The sequence below is a fragment of the Nyctereutes procyonoides genome, unplaced genomic scaffold (genome assembly GCF_905146905.1).
Source record: "Nyctereutes procyonoides isolate TBG_1078 unplaced genomic scaffold, NYPRO_anot_genome, whole genome shotgun sequence".
Classification (NCBI taxonomy): Eukaryota; Metazoa; Chordata; class Mammalia; order Carnivora; family Canidae; genus Nyctereutes; species Nyctereutes procyonoides.
In genome coordinates this window covers 2,927,618-2,945,199 of record NW_026575151.1, presented here as the reverse complement: position 1 = coordinate 2,945,199, position 17,582 = coordinate 2,927,618, and the positions used below count along the sequence as shown (strand labels likewise).

General features: G+C 39.2%; 1 protein-coding gene across 1 annotated transcript in view; it reads right to left on the bottom strand.

Moving 5' to 3' along the window:
- Positions 1-5,109: 5,109 nt before the first annotated feature.
- SLC10A6 (solute carrier family 10 member 6) overlaps positions 5,110-17,582 on the bottom strand; it is a 28,002-nt gene continuing 15,529 nt past the window's right edge. Inside the window, exons 3-6 of the mRNA XM_055313055.1 lie at positions 16,339-16,427; positions 14,104-14,279; positions 10,881-11,038; positions 5,110-6,690 (exon numbers count right to left, since the gene is read on the bottom strand). Coding sequence (XP_055169030.1) covers positions 6,476-6,690; positions 10,881-11,038; positions 14,104-14,279; positions 16,339-16,427 — 638 coding nt within the window. The 3' untranslated portion in view covers positions 5,110-6,475. The remainder of the gene's footprint in view (positions 6,691-10,880; positions 11,039-14,103; positions 14,280-16,338; positions 16,428-17,582) is intronic.

Below are 17,582 nucleotides of genomic sequence, written 5' to 3'. Positions count from 1 at the left end.
TGAGCAAGCCAAAGTGTGTGCAAACATTTTCCATGTGTTCTTTTTTCTTCTTCTTCTTTTTTTAGTAAGCTCTACCCACAGTGTGGAGGGGCTTGAACTCAGCACCCTGAGATCAAGACCTGAGCTGAGATGAAGAGTCAGACACTTAATGGACTAAATTTAAATTCAATTAGTGCTAAATGTAAATTCAATTAGTTAACCTAAAGTTTATTATTAGTTACAGGGATAGAGTTTATTGATTCATCAATGGCATATGTTCATTACATCACCTGCCCTCCTGAATGCCCATCCCCCAGTTATCCCATTCCCCCACCCACCTCCCCTCTGTGTTTTTTCTCAACAACACCCAGGCCCCAGGGGAAGCAAGAACTCCTGGACCCCAACTTCCTGTCTCCCCACTTGGTCCCAGTCATGCCAGCCAGAGGGACCAAGAGTGTGGTTAGAAACCCTGGTAGATCTTCATCAGCGTCTGACATGAGGGTCATGTACTGACCAACAGGAGCTAGAACATTCATTCCGTCTCCCTTCTGCCTCCCTGAGAATGGTGCCAGCTTACTGGCACCTGATGCATAAATCAGGATACTTTCAAGTTCCAATTGTAGTAAACCTCAGAATATCTAAGCTGACAAGGGGTAATCAAAAGAAAACAGTATCACATTTCCTGGGAGGTTATATTTGGTTCTGCCTGAAGGGAAAGACATCTGCCTCGGAGAGCCTGCTTCTGATTCGCAACCCGGACCACGTTTCCCTCAGTCCTAATTCGGCGAGCAGCAGTCTTCCCCTCGGCCGTGAGTGATGCCAGTGCGACCCCCGGAGACCGCTTGATTCGTGCTCATGGAACTAACCAGTTGGAACTAGTAAGTTTGAATTTCTGATCTTACCCAAGTGCAATGATTTGCTGGAACCCAATCCTCAGTATCAGAGGTTGTTTGAGGGCACAATATATCAGTAAATGCACCGAGCCCCACAGCCATACATTTGACTGCCCACCCGACCTGAAGTAGCTCCAGATCTGGCAAGAGAAGCATCACCACCACTGTTCCTACTTCAATCAGATCAGTTTTTTATAGATTGCAGTGTAGCTGAAGATTTCACTTGAAAAGAAAGAAAAGGTTTCTATTGCTTTAAAAGATATTTTGAAACCTCTGCTCTGAGCGCGTTGGAATCCGGAGTCCTTGTTTTCCTGTCACAAGCACAGGAAACCAGGCCAGCAGGGCGCTGGGAGCCAGTACAGCTGGAGGTGATTAGCTATCATCTGCAGTCAACAGAGATGGGAGAGGGGAAAACTGAAGGATCCTTTTTCTGGAAAGAATGTAGCTAGGAAATGGAAACTGTGGCAAGAAAATGTGGTTTCAGTTTACAACCCCTGAATGGAAACTTCATTATAGCAAACATGTTACCGCCCTCATCTGGGACCTGGCTCCACTACCATGGAATGGGATGAGACATTTGCTAGGACTACTCTGGTCATAAAGCACTTGGCGTTCACATGGCAAGGCCACAGAGCCAGAGTGGCACATGGAGGCACTCAAATAGCAAATGAATGGATAAATATAATGTGGCTCTTAACACACATTAGATAGCCAAGTACTATAAAATATACACCAGAGCATGTAATGGCTCAAACTTAATAGGAGCTTATTTCTCATATATCTAGCAGTTCTAAGTAGGGGAACAGCTCGGCAAGATAGCTCTCTCCAGTTTTCAGGAACCCAGGCTGATGGAGTTTCTATAATCAACACACAACTTCCAAGGTCATCCTGGGAATTGTCTCCATTCCCCTAGCCAGAAAGGGGAAGGAGCATAGAGGACCACCCACGGGGGATTTTCTGAGGTGGACAGACCTAAAAGCAAAGCACATCGTTGCCACTCCCTCCATCAGCAAGAACTGGCCATAAGGTGCCCCCGAGTGCAAAGAAGCTGGGAAACAAGGTGGCCAGAACAGCTCTTTCCCCATGACAACTGTGCTACAGAAACTGAAGTGTGTTGTAACAAAACAAAAAAAAAAAAGTTTTAAGTATAGTCCTAAGTATTGCAAATTTAGAAACAGCATTTGTCTCCAAATCAAAACTTTTGGTAAATGCCATTAATAAAAATATTTCTAGGGACGCCTGGTGGCTCAGCCGGTTGAGCATCTGCCTTCAGCTCAGGGCATGATCCCAGGATCCAGGATCGAGTCCCATATTAGGCTCCTTGCAGGAAGCCTGCTTCTCCTTCTGCCTGTGTCTCTACCTTTCTCTCTCTGTGTGTGTCTCTCATGAATAAATAAATAAAATCTTTTTAAAAAAATAAAAATATTTCTGAATTATGTTTAAAGGAGAAAAATAGTTGAGAAAAAAAATCAAGTGTTCACATCTGTGGTTTCAGATAGCATGCTAGATCTCTTGCTTTTAAAATAACTAGAATTTGGGGATCCCTGGGTGGCTCAGCGGTTTAGCACCTGCCTTTGGCCCAGGGCCTGGTCCTAGAGACCCGGGATCGAGTCCTGCGTCAGGCTCCCTGCATGGAGCCTGCTTCTCCCTCTGCCTGTGTCTCTGCCTCTCTCTCTCTCTCATGAATAAATAAATAAAATAACTAGAATTTAAATGGATATATCCAAGAAATTAAAAGAACAGCTCACCAAAGTTATCCTCTGGTGATAGATAACCTTGGCAGTGAAAGAACGTGATCCCATTTTATGTAATTCAGAAATATTCAAGGGACTTTGTTATGGTGGAGATAAATGTAACAAATTATACATTAACCTGCATAATATTTTTTTTTAAGATTTTATTTATTTATTCATGAGAGGCACAGAGAGCGAGGCAGAGGGAGAAGCAGGCTCCACGCAGGGAGCCAGACGTGGGACTGGATCCCGGGTCTCCAGGATCACGCCCTGAGCCAAAGGCAGACGCTCAACCCTGAGCCACCCAGGTGTCCCTAACCTGCATAATGTTTTAAAGCCAAAGCAAATGTAATATAATAATTTGGAATTGCATTTGACAAGTTGCCAAAAACTAACCAAATGGCCATCTACAAATTGGACATTTCTTTCGCTAAGAAAGCAGGTTCAAAAGTATGCAGTTGCTGGAGTTGAGTCTATAGTTCAAGAATGTCAGCAGATACAGAATTATCCTGGCCTTGCCTTCACTGTCTGAAAATGGCTGCTTCAGCTCCAGCTACTAAATCCACATTCCAGGAAGGAAATAGGATTGACAAGGAGAAAGGATCAATCAGTGCCTAGGGCAAGAAAATGAAATTTTCCAGAAATCACTCAGCGGATTTCTATCTTATTAGCAAGAACTGTGTCACATAGGCATCTCTACTTTCAGGAAAGCTATTTTTAGCTAGTCATACTGCTATCCTGAACAAAATCTTGGAAACAGTAGATACAGGGTAGCAGCAAGCAAGCAAGCAGCGTGTGTCTTTTCAGCTCTGCCATTCCTTAGTAGCAAACACTGTCAATCTTTTAAGATCTTCCTGACCCCAGAAACATCTGAATTTTTAACTGTTGAGAATTCACAGACCGGAAGTGTTTATAAGTAGTCTTCAGCTTCATGAAGAAGACTACCTATTTTCATCCATTTTCTCCATTCACCCCAAACTGTATTCTAGAGGTCACGCTAAGCAAACTCGGGACACTTACTAATAAGCTATTTTACCAACTTTTTAGGTTCGCTCTGTCCTGTGGAATGAGTAGTCATTCATGTGGGGTCCTGTGCGGTGGGCAAAGTACAAAGGCAGGTCAGAAGGCTGCTTAGAGGCTAAACTATGACTTATTAAACTGGGTCAGGCCAGGGTGTAGTCTAGGATGAACTGTGGCACTTGCCCAGTGCTGCCCACAGAGCAAAGCTTGAATTCAACTCCAAGTCCACCTAACTTCCACCCAGAGCTCCCAAGGCGCCCTGGCTCTTTACGTGGGATACAGCAAGGAGCCTGTGTTCTTCCCACTGTGCTATGTGGCCTCAGCTCTCTGGCAGCTCTTTTCCAGACATGGAGCTGAACTCCTTCTTAACATTATTTCTCGGGCCCTACTTCTGGGCTTCATATACTCACCAACTTTCAGAACCCAGATTATGTAAATTAGTTAAAATGCAATTTATTCATTTGGAGCTTTTTGCCCCCCCCCCATTACATTCCTCATGCTAATGTGTAGCCTCCAGGACAACGTGACTGCTTCGACTTCTCAGTGACACATTTACAAACCACCTCTGAAGATGGCAGTTTTCTGACCAGACTACTTTCAAACCCTTACGTTGATTTGTGTTGTGACTGTCTTAAAGGATGGCTTTGGTGGTCTTGTCCCCAGACCTGTCCTGACTGGTAGATACTAACAGCAAACTCCGTGTTTTCAGAATTGGAGCGTTGGATTTCACCAGTTTGTGTTAGGTGCCTATTTAGAAAAACAATTTAGAAATTCATTTTTTATGGATTCTTTAAAATTCATATTAATGCTCATTTTAGAATGGGGAATTTCTGTTAATGCCCAACTCCACTGACTGCTCAATGCAGGGATCTATTCCCACTAGACTATGAACCATGCCAGCAGGAACTCTTCCTGCCTTGTTACTGCTACATGTCCCAGGTGCCTGGACACAGCACACACCAGCTTCTTGACACACACGCATTTATCAGGTAGACAAATGGGAATCCTCAAGAAATAAAGCAGCAGTTGAGAACTAACATGTCACAGCCTGCATAGTTCTTTTCCATATAAATATACTTATGATACCTAATGGGTCTGTTTCTGTATCACCACAGAGGTGTTAATTATCATGAAAATGCCCCAATAATCATTATCACTATACTAATCCGCAGGTTCTTGGGAATGTTGAAAATTGTAAAGCACTAAATCTTAGACAATACTCCTCACACATTTCAAAACTTACAAATCAGAAAAACAGAGCAAAAGGAAACTAAATACAGTCCCAGGAAAAACATTATATAAGAAGTTGTATGAGAAAGGTGTCATTTCAAATCAGGAAAGATGAATAATTCAATATATGATGTTGGAACAATTAATTAACCATATAAAAAGTATATTCTTAACACACTATAATGTAAAATTAGAACATAAATTCAAAATGGAATATACATTTACATATTTAGTCCATAAACGTCATAGAAAAATATATGGGAAATATTTTTAATAATGTAAGAATAGAGGGGGATGGGTTTTACCTACTGCCAGACAGTACACACAGCAAGATAGTAAATACATCATGCAAACCCCCAAACAACTTCCCGCAAAGGGACCAGATATATTCTCAAAAAGAAATGCTATCACAATTCATAATACACACAGAAATATAAATATTCTAGTATTTGACAGATATGAAGGTCAAAAAGCATTTTTTAAAAGACTAATAAAGCTGAATATGTAAAAAATATAAAACTTCTATATGGCAAAAGAGAAAAAGGATAAAAGATTAAAAGTAGGTAAAATCTTCACAAAACAAGACAGAGGGTCATATCCATAATAGGTTACAATGTATCAATAAAAAAGGAAAAAGTACAATAGAAAGGCAAAGGACATGAATAGGCAAGTAATCATGAAAAATACTCTTCACTCATAATTTTCTAAGTGCAATTTTAAATGAGATATTTTTACAAATCAGAATTGATCATTCTTTAGACTGGTGCAACTATGGGAAGCCAACCCCACTCAGGCACTGCTATACATCACTGGACAGCAGCCTGTCCAACGTTTTAATATGAGGTTGGCCTGGCAATTCAAGTCACAGGAAGTGATCCTCCATTGCACAACAGTACAGGTATTTGTAGCAGCATTGTAATACCAATAACTTCAAAGCTATCTAAATGCCCACCAATAAGGAATGGTTAAATAAATTATAGTCCTTCGATGCAATGGAATACTTTTATGAAGCCATTGTTCTAAATAATGAGGTAGTCAACAAAGACTGCCATGTCAAGATTCTCCATAATATGTCATTAAGTGACTTACGAGACAGTATATATGGAAAGATCTCAACGTTTCTTAAAATGATATAAACAAAAATTAGAAGGCTATACATGAGCCTATCATGAGGAAGTGAAAATACGGGGCATTCACATTTTAACCTCAAGTGGTCATTAATTCCCTCTACACTTGTATTATATCTATAATCCAAAAAAAGATTTCCAAGCCCTTAAAAAATGGCCACATTTTTTTATAAAAGTTGTATGCAGTGGGAGGCTATATCTAATCCAGGAAGATTTCACATGACAACAAGTGTTACTCTTCACTGCAAAGGAAGATAAGAACACACACAGCAGCCAATAAATATATTGTGCAACCCCCCACCCCCAAAAAAAGCTCCCAGGAATAGGCCAAATAGATTCCCAAAAATGGATCCTATAACAATTCACAAACCACATGAAAATATAAATATTCAAATATTCCCACAGGCCCTGCCAATGAGATACACACGTCAACTCTGCACTGTCTTTACTGGCCACTGAGGAAGATGAAGACCAGCCAGGCCAGCAAACCTTACTAGGTACATGAAGTGATGTGGCTGCTTGGTTCAAGAGCTGTGTGGAGATCCACTGCAACTGATGGTCCAGGAGTTATGGCAACTTCTTCATTCAGCTCCAAGAAAGCACCAGTCTCTTTAGGAGAACTGGATTTCTTTTTATGGCAGCCTTCTGCACAACCTGTGTCCCTTTTTCTGTGTTCATTCTTCAGTCTCTTCTTGTACATCTTGTATGCTAGGTGTTGAAACACACAAGTATTGAAAAATAACTTTAGCAAAGACTGTAATGTAGTGGCATCATGTACTCTGGGGCTTTGTATGCTTTAGATCATATATGTGTAAACACAAAAATGAAGAGGAAAAAGAAAGGCAAAAAGATGGAAACTAGGGGTTCTGGTTCAAGAAGGCAACATAAGTAGATCTTAAACTTAGCTCCTCCCACAGAACACTAAATTCCTTTGGGGGAAAAAAAAAACTATCAGAACCACCCCATCACATCAACAAAAGGGAGGGAAACCACATGGAAGTGGGTAGGAAAGACTGAGATAAAATCTCAGCATAAGTACCACCCCAGACAGGGCCACCCACTATCAGGAGGGAACTCAAAACATGGAGCTTCACCCTCAGAAGCAAAGGACTTATATCCTAGATCAGGCACCCCAACTTTTAGACAGGCATCTGAGAGATGAACCCCCAAAACATCTGGCTATTAAGACCAACAGGTAGAGTACCGATCAGAAGCACAGGGGTGTGCCGAATGGAGAAACTGCAAACCGACTCACCTGCCCCAGGCCTCAGCCCAGGAGCACCCTTTGAAAAGTGCCCAGAAGTTTATATAGAAGAGACTCTTTCTTCATTTTAGAGCATCAAACTGAAAGGCAGAAAAAAAAAAAAAAAAGACATCCAGGTCCAAGAAAAACCATAATATGACAAACTCAAAGAGAGCCTTACCAAGACACATTATAACTAAAGTGTTATAGTTAAAGGCTAGTTAAAGGCAAGGAGAGAATCATAAAAGTGGCAAGAGGAAAAACAATTTGTTGCATACAGGGAGACCCCACAAGCCTATTTGCAGAATTTCAGGCAGAAGCTGCAGGCCAGAAGAAATGGTATGATATATTCAAAGTGCTGATAAGAAAAAACTTCCAACCAGGAACACTACTTAGCAAAGTTATCATTCAGAAGTGGAGGTGAAATAGAGTTTTCCAGACAAGCAAAAGCTAAAGGAATTCATCAACACTTACAAGAAATGTTAAAGGGACTTCTTTAAGCTGAAAAGAAAAGGTGCTAACTAGTAACAAGAAAATATATGAAAGTATAAATCTCACTGGTAAAGATAAACATATAGAAAGGTAGTGAATTAATCACTTATAAAGCCAGTATGAAGGTTAAAAGGCAAAAGTTGTAAAAAAAATAGTTATAACCACCATAAAGTTAAGAAATACACAAAATAAAAAGACATAAAATATGACCTCAAAAACATAAAACATGGAGGGGGATAAAAATGTAGGGCTTTAGAATGTGTTCAAACTTCGGTTGCTATCAACTTAAAATAGACTGTTAAAAATACAATTTGTTATGTGTAAGCCTCATGGTAACCACCACGCAGAAACCTATAGTAGATACACAAAAGAGGAGAAAGGAATCTAAGAATACCACTAAAGAGAGTCATCCAATCACAGTGAAAGAGAACAAGAGAAGAAAGGAATAGAGAGGAACTATGAAAGAGCCAGAAAGCAATGAATGTCAATGTCAGCAAGTACATACCTATCAATAATTACTGTAAATGTAAATGGACTAAATTCTCCAAATCAAAGACACAGAGTGGCTGAATAGATTTAAAAAGACCCATCTCAGGACACCTGGGTGGCTAAGCGCTTTAGCACCTGCCTTTGGCCAGGGCATAATCATGGAGTCCCAAGATAGAGTCCCACATCAGGCTCCCTGCATGGAGCCTGCTTCTCCCTCTGCCTATGTCTCTGCCTCTCTCTCTCTCTTTCTCTCTGTGTCTCTCATTAATAAATAAATCTTTTTTTAAATTAATAAATAATAAAATAAAATTAAAAAACCCATCCCTATACTACCCACAAGAGACTCACTTCAGATGTAAGGACACACACATACTGAAAGTGAAGGGATAGAAAAAGATGTTTTATGCAAGTAGAAACCAAAAGAACGCTGGGGTAAGCTTACTCATATCAAACAAAATAGACTTTAAAACAAAAACCGTAAAGAAAGACAAGGGCATTACCTAATGATAAGAGTGGTAAATCCAACAAGAGGATATGACATTTGTAAATATAGATGGACACAACATAGGAACACCTAAATATATAAAGCAAATATTAACAAACCTAAAGGGAGAAATTATCAGCAATACAGTAACAAGGGACTTTGACACCCCACTTACGTCAATGGATAGAACATCCAGACAGAAAACAATAAGGAAATATTGGCCTTGAATGATGCATTAGACCACATGGGCTTAACAGATATATATACAGAATATTCCATCCAAAAGCCACAGAAGACATATTCTTCTCAAAAGCTCATGGAACAGTCTCCAGGATAGATCATATGTTAGGCCACAAAACAAGCCTTAACAAATTTGAGAAGATTAAAATCATATCTAGCATCTTTTCTGACCACAATGGTATGAGATTAGTAATCAACTACAAGAGGAAAACTGGAAAATTCACAACTATGTGGAGACTAAACAACATGCTACTGACCAACCAATGGGTCAACAAAGAAATCAGAAGTGAAATAAAACACCTTAGACAAACAAAAATGGAAACACAATACACCAAAACCAAGCTCATGAAGAAAGAGAATAGAGAGGTGGGTGCTGGGGGGGGGGGGGGCGGTAGGATGGGGGAGTCAATGAAGGGAATCAAAGGTACAAAAAGGTACAAACTTCCAGGTATAAAATATGTAAGTAATGGGGATGCAACGTACAGCATGGTGACTGTAGTTGATAATACTGTATTAAACAGCTGAAAGTTGCTAAGAGAGTAAATTTGTAAAGTTCTCATGACAAAGAAAAAAAACCTCTACATATGGGGCAGATGTTAACTGGACTTATTGTGGTGATCATTTCATAATATATACAAATACAAATCATTATATTGTACACCTGAAACTAATATAATGTATGTCAATTATACCTAATTTTTTTTAAAAAAAAAGAGGAAACTATGGAGCAAAATAACTCAATGTATCAAAATGGCTATGTCTATCTGGAATGGATCATTTGTGATTGAGGTCACTGACAGCTTACCCATTCATACATTCATTCAGGCCACTGGTGGCTCATTTATTTATTCATTCAGTCAGTCAGTCAGCCAGCAACACCTGTGGAGTGCCTGCTTGCAATGAGGCGCTCTCCTGAGCGCTGGAAGATAGTTGGGAACAAGCCAGGCATGTTCCTTCCCTCACTCACAATTTTACTAAGGAGAAGGAATTAAAACTTAGACCTAAGACTAGAAAGTTTTATTCTGCTAAGATTTCTCGTCCTTTGTGGTAAAATTAAACCCCAAGTACTTCTTATGTTGATTGCTAAATGAGTAATCAATTGTATCAGTATCACTGAATAGAACTCAGACCCTGTTTCCTGATAACAGTGAAAATTACAATGGCCCAAGATTAAAATATGTGTATACACATATTGATGTCTCTTTTTTAACAGTTGATTGATTTACTTGACAGAGGGAGAGAGAGTGAGGGGAGGGCAGAAGAAGGAGAGAATCTGTAAGCAGACCACCTCCTCAACCACTGAGTGCAGAGCCCAACATTGGACTTGGTCTCACAACCCATGAGACCATTACCTGAGCCAAAACCAAGAGTCAGACACTTAACCGACTGAACCACCCAGGTACCCTATCGATATCTTTTTTAATTTACTTTCTGTGAAACTACGTAATGACTGACTCTAAAATGATGAATATTTGGCTGTATAGATAAATATATATCCCATATATATGTATACAAATACATATTTCAATATCGGCATGTATTATATTTTATAGTTGGAAAATATTTCACAACCATTCAGCATAATTCTTAGTCACAGAAGCATTGTGAAATAACTTGGCATTTGGAAGACCTCATGGCTCTTGGTGAAACATAACAAATGTCATTTTGAAGATAAATTATTGCTCATGGAGACATATCAAGTCCTAGAGTCCACATTCTAATAATGCATTGCTTTTTGTGAAGCATATTTGTTTATAACTATAAGCTTATTTTCACATATTTTTAATATTTGCTATGAAAGCAAAGGAACTTGTTTGTACACTTTATTTTTCCCAGAAATGTCAAGCTAACAATGTATCACAAGAGTAGCACACTCATATTCAGACTGAAAAAGTAGTAAATTGAGTTGACAATTTGCAATCAAATCTAACCAGTGGGGACTCTCCTTACCTGCAACAATGAGAAACCCATCCAACAGCTGGAAGAGTCCATAGGCCAATGGGAAGCTAAGCATCTGGACCAATTGCTTGGCAGTGAAAGATAACTGGAGCATGGTGACACACATCTGAATATTCTGAGCTCCAGTTTCTAAGGAAATCGTCCTGCACCTACCAATGAAAAATGTTTTTGAGAGTTACATACTAGCAATAAGTACTCCTCTTAAATTTTTCTCTTCTATATAGCAAAAAATGTAAGCTATGAGCTTAAGCCAGTAAAAATGTTTAGGCCACTCATTTAATAATTACTTGCTGAGTCTGCATTCTCTGTAGGTGGCCTGCTGAGGGGCATTTCAGAACAGAACCCTAGGAACCCTGCCCTAAGAATCTGAATGGAAAGACATGATATACACACAGGAAAGGTCCAGTAACAACACAAAACAAAATATGATTGAGGGTCAAGGAGATGCTATAGAAATTCAGAAAAGTGGCATAAATGGCTAGAGAAGGCTTCACAGAGGCAGAAGCGAATGAAACAGTGATGGTGGGAGAGGCGTATACCATGGGACACTGACAACAATTAAAGTTCCAGGGACAGGTATGAGCTGTGTCTACTAGAAGGCAGCGCATATGCCATAAGCCAGTCGGCGTGGAGTGAGAGTTGGATAGGAGAATGGAAAGGTGAATTAGAGATATGAAACAACACTTGAAGGTAAACACAAAAACCCTAAATGAAAATCAATGTCTAAAACCAAATGTCTAAAACTCTTTGGTGAAAGAGTTTAGGAACACAATTTTTCTATTTTCTATGTTTCTGTATTTTGTTGGTTTTCTAATTGCAAAAAGAGATAAACCTCACTTGAAAAGAAAATCTGGAGGGAGTAAAAGGATGACAAAAGCAGGGCGTTGGGGGCTGGGTTAAGCAGTTTCATCTGTCTCCAATTTCTAAAGAGGGTCTTCAGATTTCTATAGATGGAAGTGAAGAGAGGAAAGAGGTGTTTCCAAATATAAACCAGCCTCTCTATGCAAGCTGATTTGGAATGTGGGGGTAACAAGGGGGAGATACAATGTGGGCATGAAAGAATTGGTACAGCGCAAGTTCTGCAGCTCTTATTTTCTTTCTACTTACTCTCTTGCTTGCTATGCTTTCTTTAGGCCATGCACTCCTTTCAGACCCCTGTTAATTACTTGATATGATTAAGCTGCAAAGCTGGACTTCACACCTAGACCATTCACAAAGTAAATGCAATATCTCAATCCCAATCTTTCTCAAGCCATCAGGTATGAAAAAAACAAGATTCTTAACTACATTTTGCCATAGGAATACTTTCTCTCAAGACCCAATTATATTTCAGCCACTTAACAGTCTGTGTTCTGAATTATTGGCTAATAAACAAATCCTGGTTCAAATCGTAACTTCACCATGAACTTGGTCAAGTTACTTAATGTCTATGAAGGATTTGAGGCTACTAATAGTAACTACTTCTCAGGCTTCTAGTAAAAAAGTAAATGACAGGGAATCCCTGGGTGGCTCAGTGGTTTAGTGCCTGCCTTTGGCCCAGGGCGTGATCCTGGAGTCCCGGGATCAAGTCCCGCATCGGGGTCCCTGCATGGAGTCTGCTTCTCCCTCTGCCTGTGTCTCTGCTGCGCTCTCTCTCTGTGTCTCTCATGAATAAATAAATAAAACTTTAAAAAAAAAAAAAAGTAAATGACATACAATAGGCAGAGCCTCATCCAGTACCTGGGATAATCCTAAATGTTTCCCAAGTAGACTAGAAACAGATTTATTCTACAAAATAAAAATCAAAATGCATACTACTTTCTATTCTCTTTTATTTAAATCTTTTAAGCTTTTTTGTTCCTCAAACTCCACCTTTGAAGTTCAACTACCAAGTTCACTTTTCTTCAATAATTCTTTTCTGATTTTAGAAGTGGTGCATACTCATTGAAAAACTCAGAAAAAAAAAAAAAAGAAAAACTCAGGAAATACAGCAAGAAAATATTTAGAAACTAAAAATTAGCCTTAATCTTACTACTCAAAATTAAACACTTAGCATATGGTGTATTTCTTCCAGTATTTTTCCATGCATAAAATTCCTTTGCTTTTTTCCACAAATTGGGAATCAAAATACGTCCCATTTTCTATTTTCTCTTAAAGTTATCTTTTAAGTATTTTCCAAAAGCATTAAAATTGATGCATCATATTCCATCACGTAGACACATCATGAATTAAATATCTCTCTATTGTTAGATATTTAAATTGCCTTTTTTATATTTATAAATAACACTGCAATTAACATCTTTGCACATCAATATTCGTGTGTTTATCTGGTAGTCCTAGCTTCAGAACAGATTTCTAGAAGTAAAATCACTGAGTGAACAGCTATAAATATTTATGAGGCTATTGATATGACTAAATTGCCTTCCAGTGAGTTTATGCCAATTTATGTTCTCTCCAACATTGTATGTCAATACTCATCTCATCCACAGACATAACAACACAGAGTATAATTTTTAATATTTCACAAATTTATAAATTATATGCCCTAACTTGTAATGATCATATTTCAGATAAATTCCTATTTTATATCTCCAGTTTGTTCTTTCTCCTCTTCCCCTTTATAATTAGCACTTTTATAGAATTTAGCACAAACCATGGAAAAATGCTTAATCTCTTGAATTTTGCTCATGCCCTAGAATGATCTCTATATTTAAGGAAACCATCTCACCCCTATCTAGTTACTAGAATAAGAAGAGAAATGTGTCCAGATTTCAATACGTGGTGTTAACACCCCAATCCTAATTTCACAGATTACAATTTCCCATCAATCTGGCCTTTGTTCTCATTTACATGAGAAATACCATAATATTTCCTCCCTCTGATATCAGAAAGGGACACAGAACATAAAGACTTCTAACTCTGGGAAATGAACTAGGGGTGGTGGAAGGGGAGGAGGGCGGGGGGTAGGGGTGAATGGGTGACGGGCACGGAGGGGGACACTTGACGGGATGAGCACTGGGTGTTATTCTGTATGTTGGTAAATTGAACACCAATAAAAATTAATTTATAAAAAAAAAAATATTTCCTCCCTCTTTATGATGAGTGGTCCTGTTCCATCCACCTTGTTAGTCAAAACTCTTAATGTCTCCTGACACAGCCTGGCAGCAAAGCCTGCCAGTGGCCAAGTGTTTACTTTATCCTCCTCAAAAAAAGTGTACGGATAATTAAACTGTACCTCTGCCAAGATTGGTGGGTAAGAAGTGCCAGCAGAAAGCCCGCGACATGGCCAATCAAAGGAAAGATGAAACTGATGGTCAGAAGAGTGATGTCTGAATTCCAAGATCCTTTTGCCAACACCACACCAGCAACTGCGACCACCAAAAGGAGGACCCCACCAACAATGGCCCCAATCTAAAGCAAACCAATAAAATAAGTACATGTAAACATTGTGGTCTTTTCATTCTATTTGGAACAGTCCATCACTGCTCTAAAAAGCTGAGAACCTAGAAGTTTTGGAACAAAGATAGGATTTACCACCAAATCCAATCTCATTTTATAGAAAAGAAACCTATCAACTGACCTGGCTAAGCTGGAAACTGGTAAGGCTCAACACAAATCTAAGCTTTATGATCAGTATTTTTTTGCTTGAAGTAGAGGATTTTGCCAGAAGGATTGAGTAGTGGAGTTTTTCATGGATAGTTGAAATTCATGAAACAAATGACATCTGACAATAAGCCTCGAACACCCCTACATGCACTCTGGGATGATTTTTACTGCTCAAATACAAAGACAGACCGGGCCCCTGCTTAATGGGAAGTTGCTGGAACACACAAAGAAGTTCTCTGATTGTCAAAATCCCTCTTCGTCTTTCTATCAAAAAAAAAAAAAAAAGGATTTCAAAGTTTAAAAATTCACCAAGAGCAGTTTGTTCAGAATGTGTATCAGATCTAACATTACAAGAGGACCAAGAACAGAATGAAAATATATCAAAATGATGAGATTACCCTAATTTTTTACTAACGTGCTCTAGAATATTTATGCGTATTGTTAAAATATCCTCTGCCACGCATGCTATGACACAGGCAAAAGAAAGGGGTTTTAAATCTGCTCTTTACAGATAATAAAAGTCATATACAGATTAATCTGATTTCTCCATTGACACTAAGGGACCAATAGAGGATCTGGAAATACCAAAATTATCCTAACAAAACAGAGTACTTGCTAGTACTTTATCAGAAATTAAGAGTATTTGAAAAGTAAGAGGTTCCCATGAACACACTCTGTCCTCTTGTAAAATTATAACCATACACTACCACGCTCCTACTGAAATAATGGTTACCAAGTCATATGCAATCCAAATGCATGACACTTAAGTCTTCCTCCAGCTCTCTGTGGCTCAACCGATCTGTTTGCTTGTCCACCCTCCTTCCCCACTTAATCTCACTGGACCGGAAGAATAGTGGGAGTTGTTCTATCTTGTGCCAAAGTGAAAAAGCAGCATCCACTTGTGCAGGCACAGGGAGTGGCAGCATCCTGTCAGGGGGAGCCAGACAGCAAGAACCAAACCATAGACCACACACCGAAATGAAATGAGATGTATTTGCTGAACCTCCAATTAGCCCTAAATGCTTATTTCTTTATAAATGTAAAATGTGAGTGAAGCATTTTCAAAATCTTCATAAAATAGCATAAATGCTATTACATCTTCTAAAATGATATGTAATCAGAAAAACCTGGAGCACCCTAGGATATTGCCCTCTTTGTTGAGAATGCCTCGACATTTTTAAAGCTATTTTTATATTTTTAAAAGTCATTTTTAGATGTTTTTAGAGGTATGTTTTAAAACATGGACATCTGCTTGTTCCTCCAGCAACAGAAGACAATGCCAGAAAGTCAAGAGGAGGTCGGAGGTTCCAGTTACCATCAATCCATGGCCAGGCTCTTCGGTGTATGCTTCGTGATTTCATTCTGACACTTTCTCATTTAGTCAGCAGCACTTACTTATTCATGTGTACAAAAGACAACCTCAGAAGCTTCCTCGGTAATGCTTCTGAAAAACAGCCCTACTTATTCGTGAAACCACCCCTACTCTTCAACACTGAGGTTCCACCACTTGCACACCTGAAGAGCTCTCACTTTGAGAGCACTTGTGCAGAGCCTGGTGAATACATGGGCTCTGGGTTCTCTCCGGCCACACCCAGGCCTTCACTTTCCTGTCACTAAAGCAAGAGTCCCACACTTGCCAGTGTGTCCTAAGCCTCAGTGTATGGGTCTGTGGGAACGACAGAGCATGGCTGACAAGAGCGGAGGATTTATGAAGGTAAGATCCAAAAATGCAGGACATTTAAGGAAAATTGCTAGGTGTGGGGCTGTATTCGACTGGCTTTTCTGTTCCAGTTATTGTCTCCTCTGTCTTTTCGATCTCTGAGTCTAAGGATGCATTAACTACCATGTTAATGGAGCTGCTTACCTTGAGAATGATTTTGGATTGCTTAGGCCACCTGTAATTCACATAGATACCAAAGGCCACGGGGATGGTCAGGCACACAAGGGTGATTCCTGAGAAGAAGAAAAATCCATCAGATGGTATCCCCTCTCACCTTGACTGCCCAGTGCTCAACAATTTATATTTCAAATAGATAAAGGCTTTAGATAAAGGCTTAATAAAAGCCGCATTTTATATCTGCATCTACCTCCAATGTAAAGAAAGAAAAAATCTTTGGAAGATGGTCTTTGAAGGGTATACATTACTACTGAATGCCACTATTCATGTTTCGTCATTTCTCTCTCAAAATCCCTCTGACGGTGACACGGAATTTTAGAGACAGCCAGAAATGTAAAAATTAGAAAACAGGAGGAATCTGTAAAAATCCCTTGGTTGCTCTGCATCGGATCACCCCTCTACAACCACAGCTGTTATTTTCCCCATTTAAAGCCAATGGGTCACTTGTTTCACAAAGTAAAGAATTCCTATTGCAGATATAAAAACAGCATCTGTTACACATACCAAAGCAACTTCTCATTCGGCAAACGTAGCCAGGTAACCCAAAGGTGGGTGGGGAAAAATGCCTTTTAATTAGCACGAGTGAATAAAAGCATTGATGGCAGGCTCAGTGGAGAGCAGAGATCCACTTGCCAACAGGACACACACACCTATCTTTTCATGTGTCAATTTCCAAATCTGGCCAGATGCCTGCAATACTGGCTGCAAAGTTAAAGGAGTTGTTCATCACATATTGGGCTTTAATTGTTTACAAGTGCCTTTTAGAATATATTATCAAAACAGAATATGTAAACAACTGACTGATCAGAAAACGTTGCACATAAAATCCTGATTTCTAAGCTTTCCCTCAGGTTTTACAAATTCAATGGGCTTCAGTTATTAGCAGAACGTGACTCTATTCACGGTTTTTAACTACAGGCCGTGAGTTGTGAAGCCTTTCAAGTGATTACTTGAGACTTCAGATTGACAGTTTTAAGAATCACAGTTTCTGCCAATTCTCCAAAAACTCTGAGCAAATGAGAATAACCTTATCATTTCACCAAGGTTTTCTTCCAAGCCTGTTAAGTTGACTGAAATCTCTAGAAAAAGGGCAGTTTAATGAGAAGTGACAATCAGGAAAGGAGATATGGAAGAATTATGGGTATGGTTGTGACATGTGGATACGCTCTAATAATCAGAAGGAAGCATTCATGTTGGATTTAAAAAAAAAA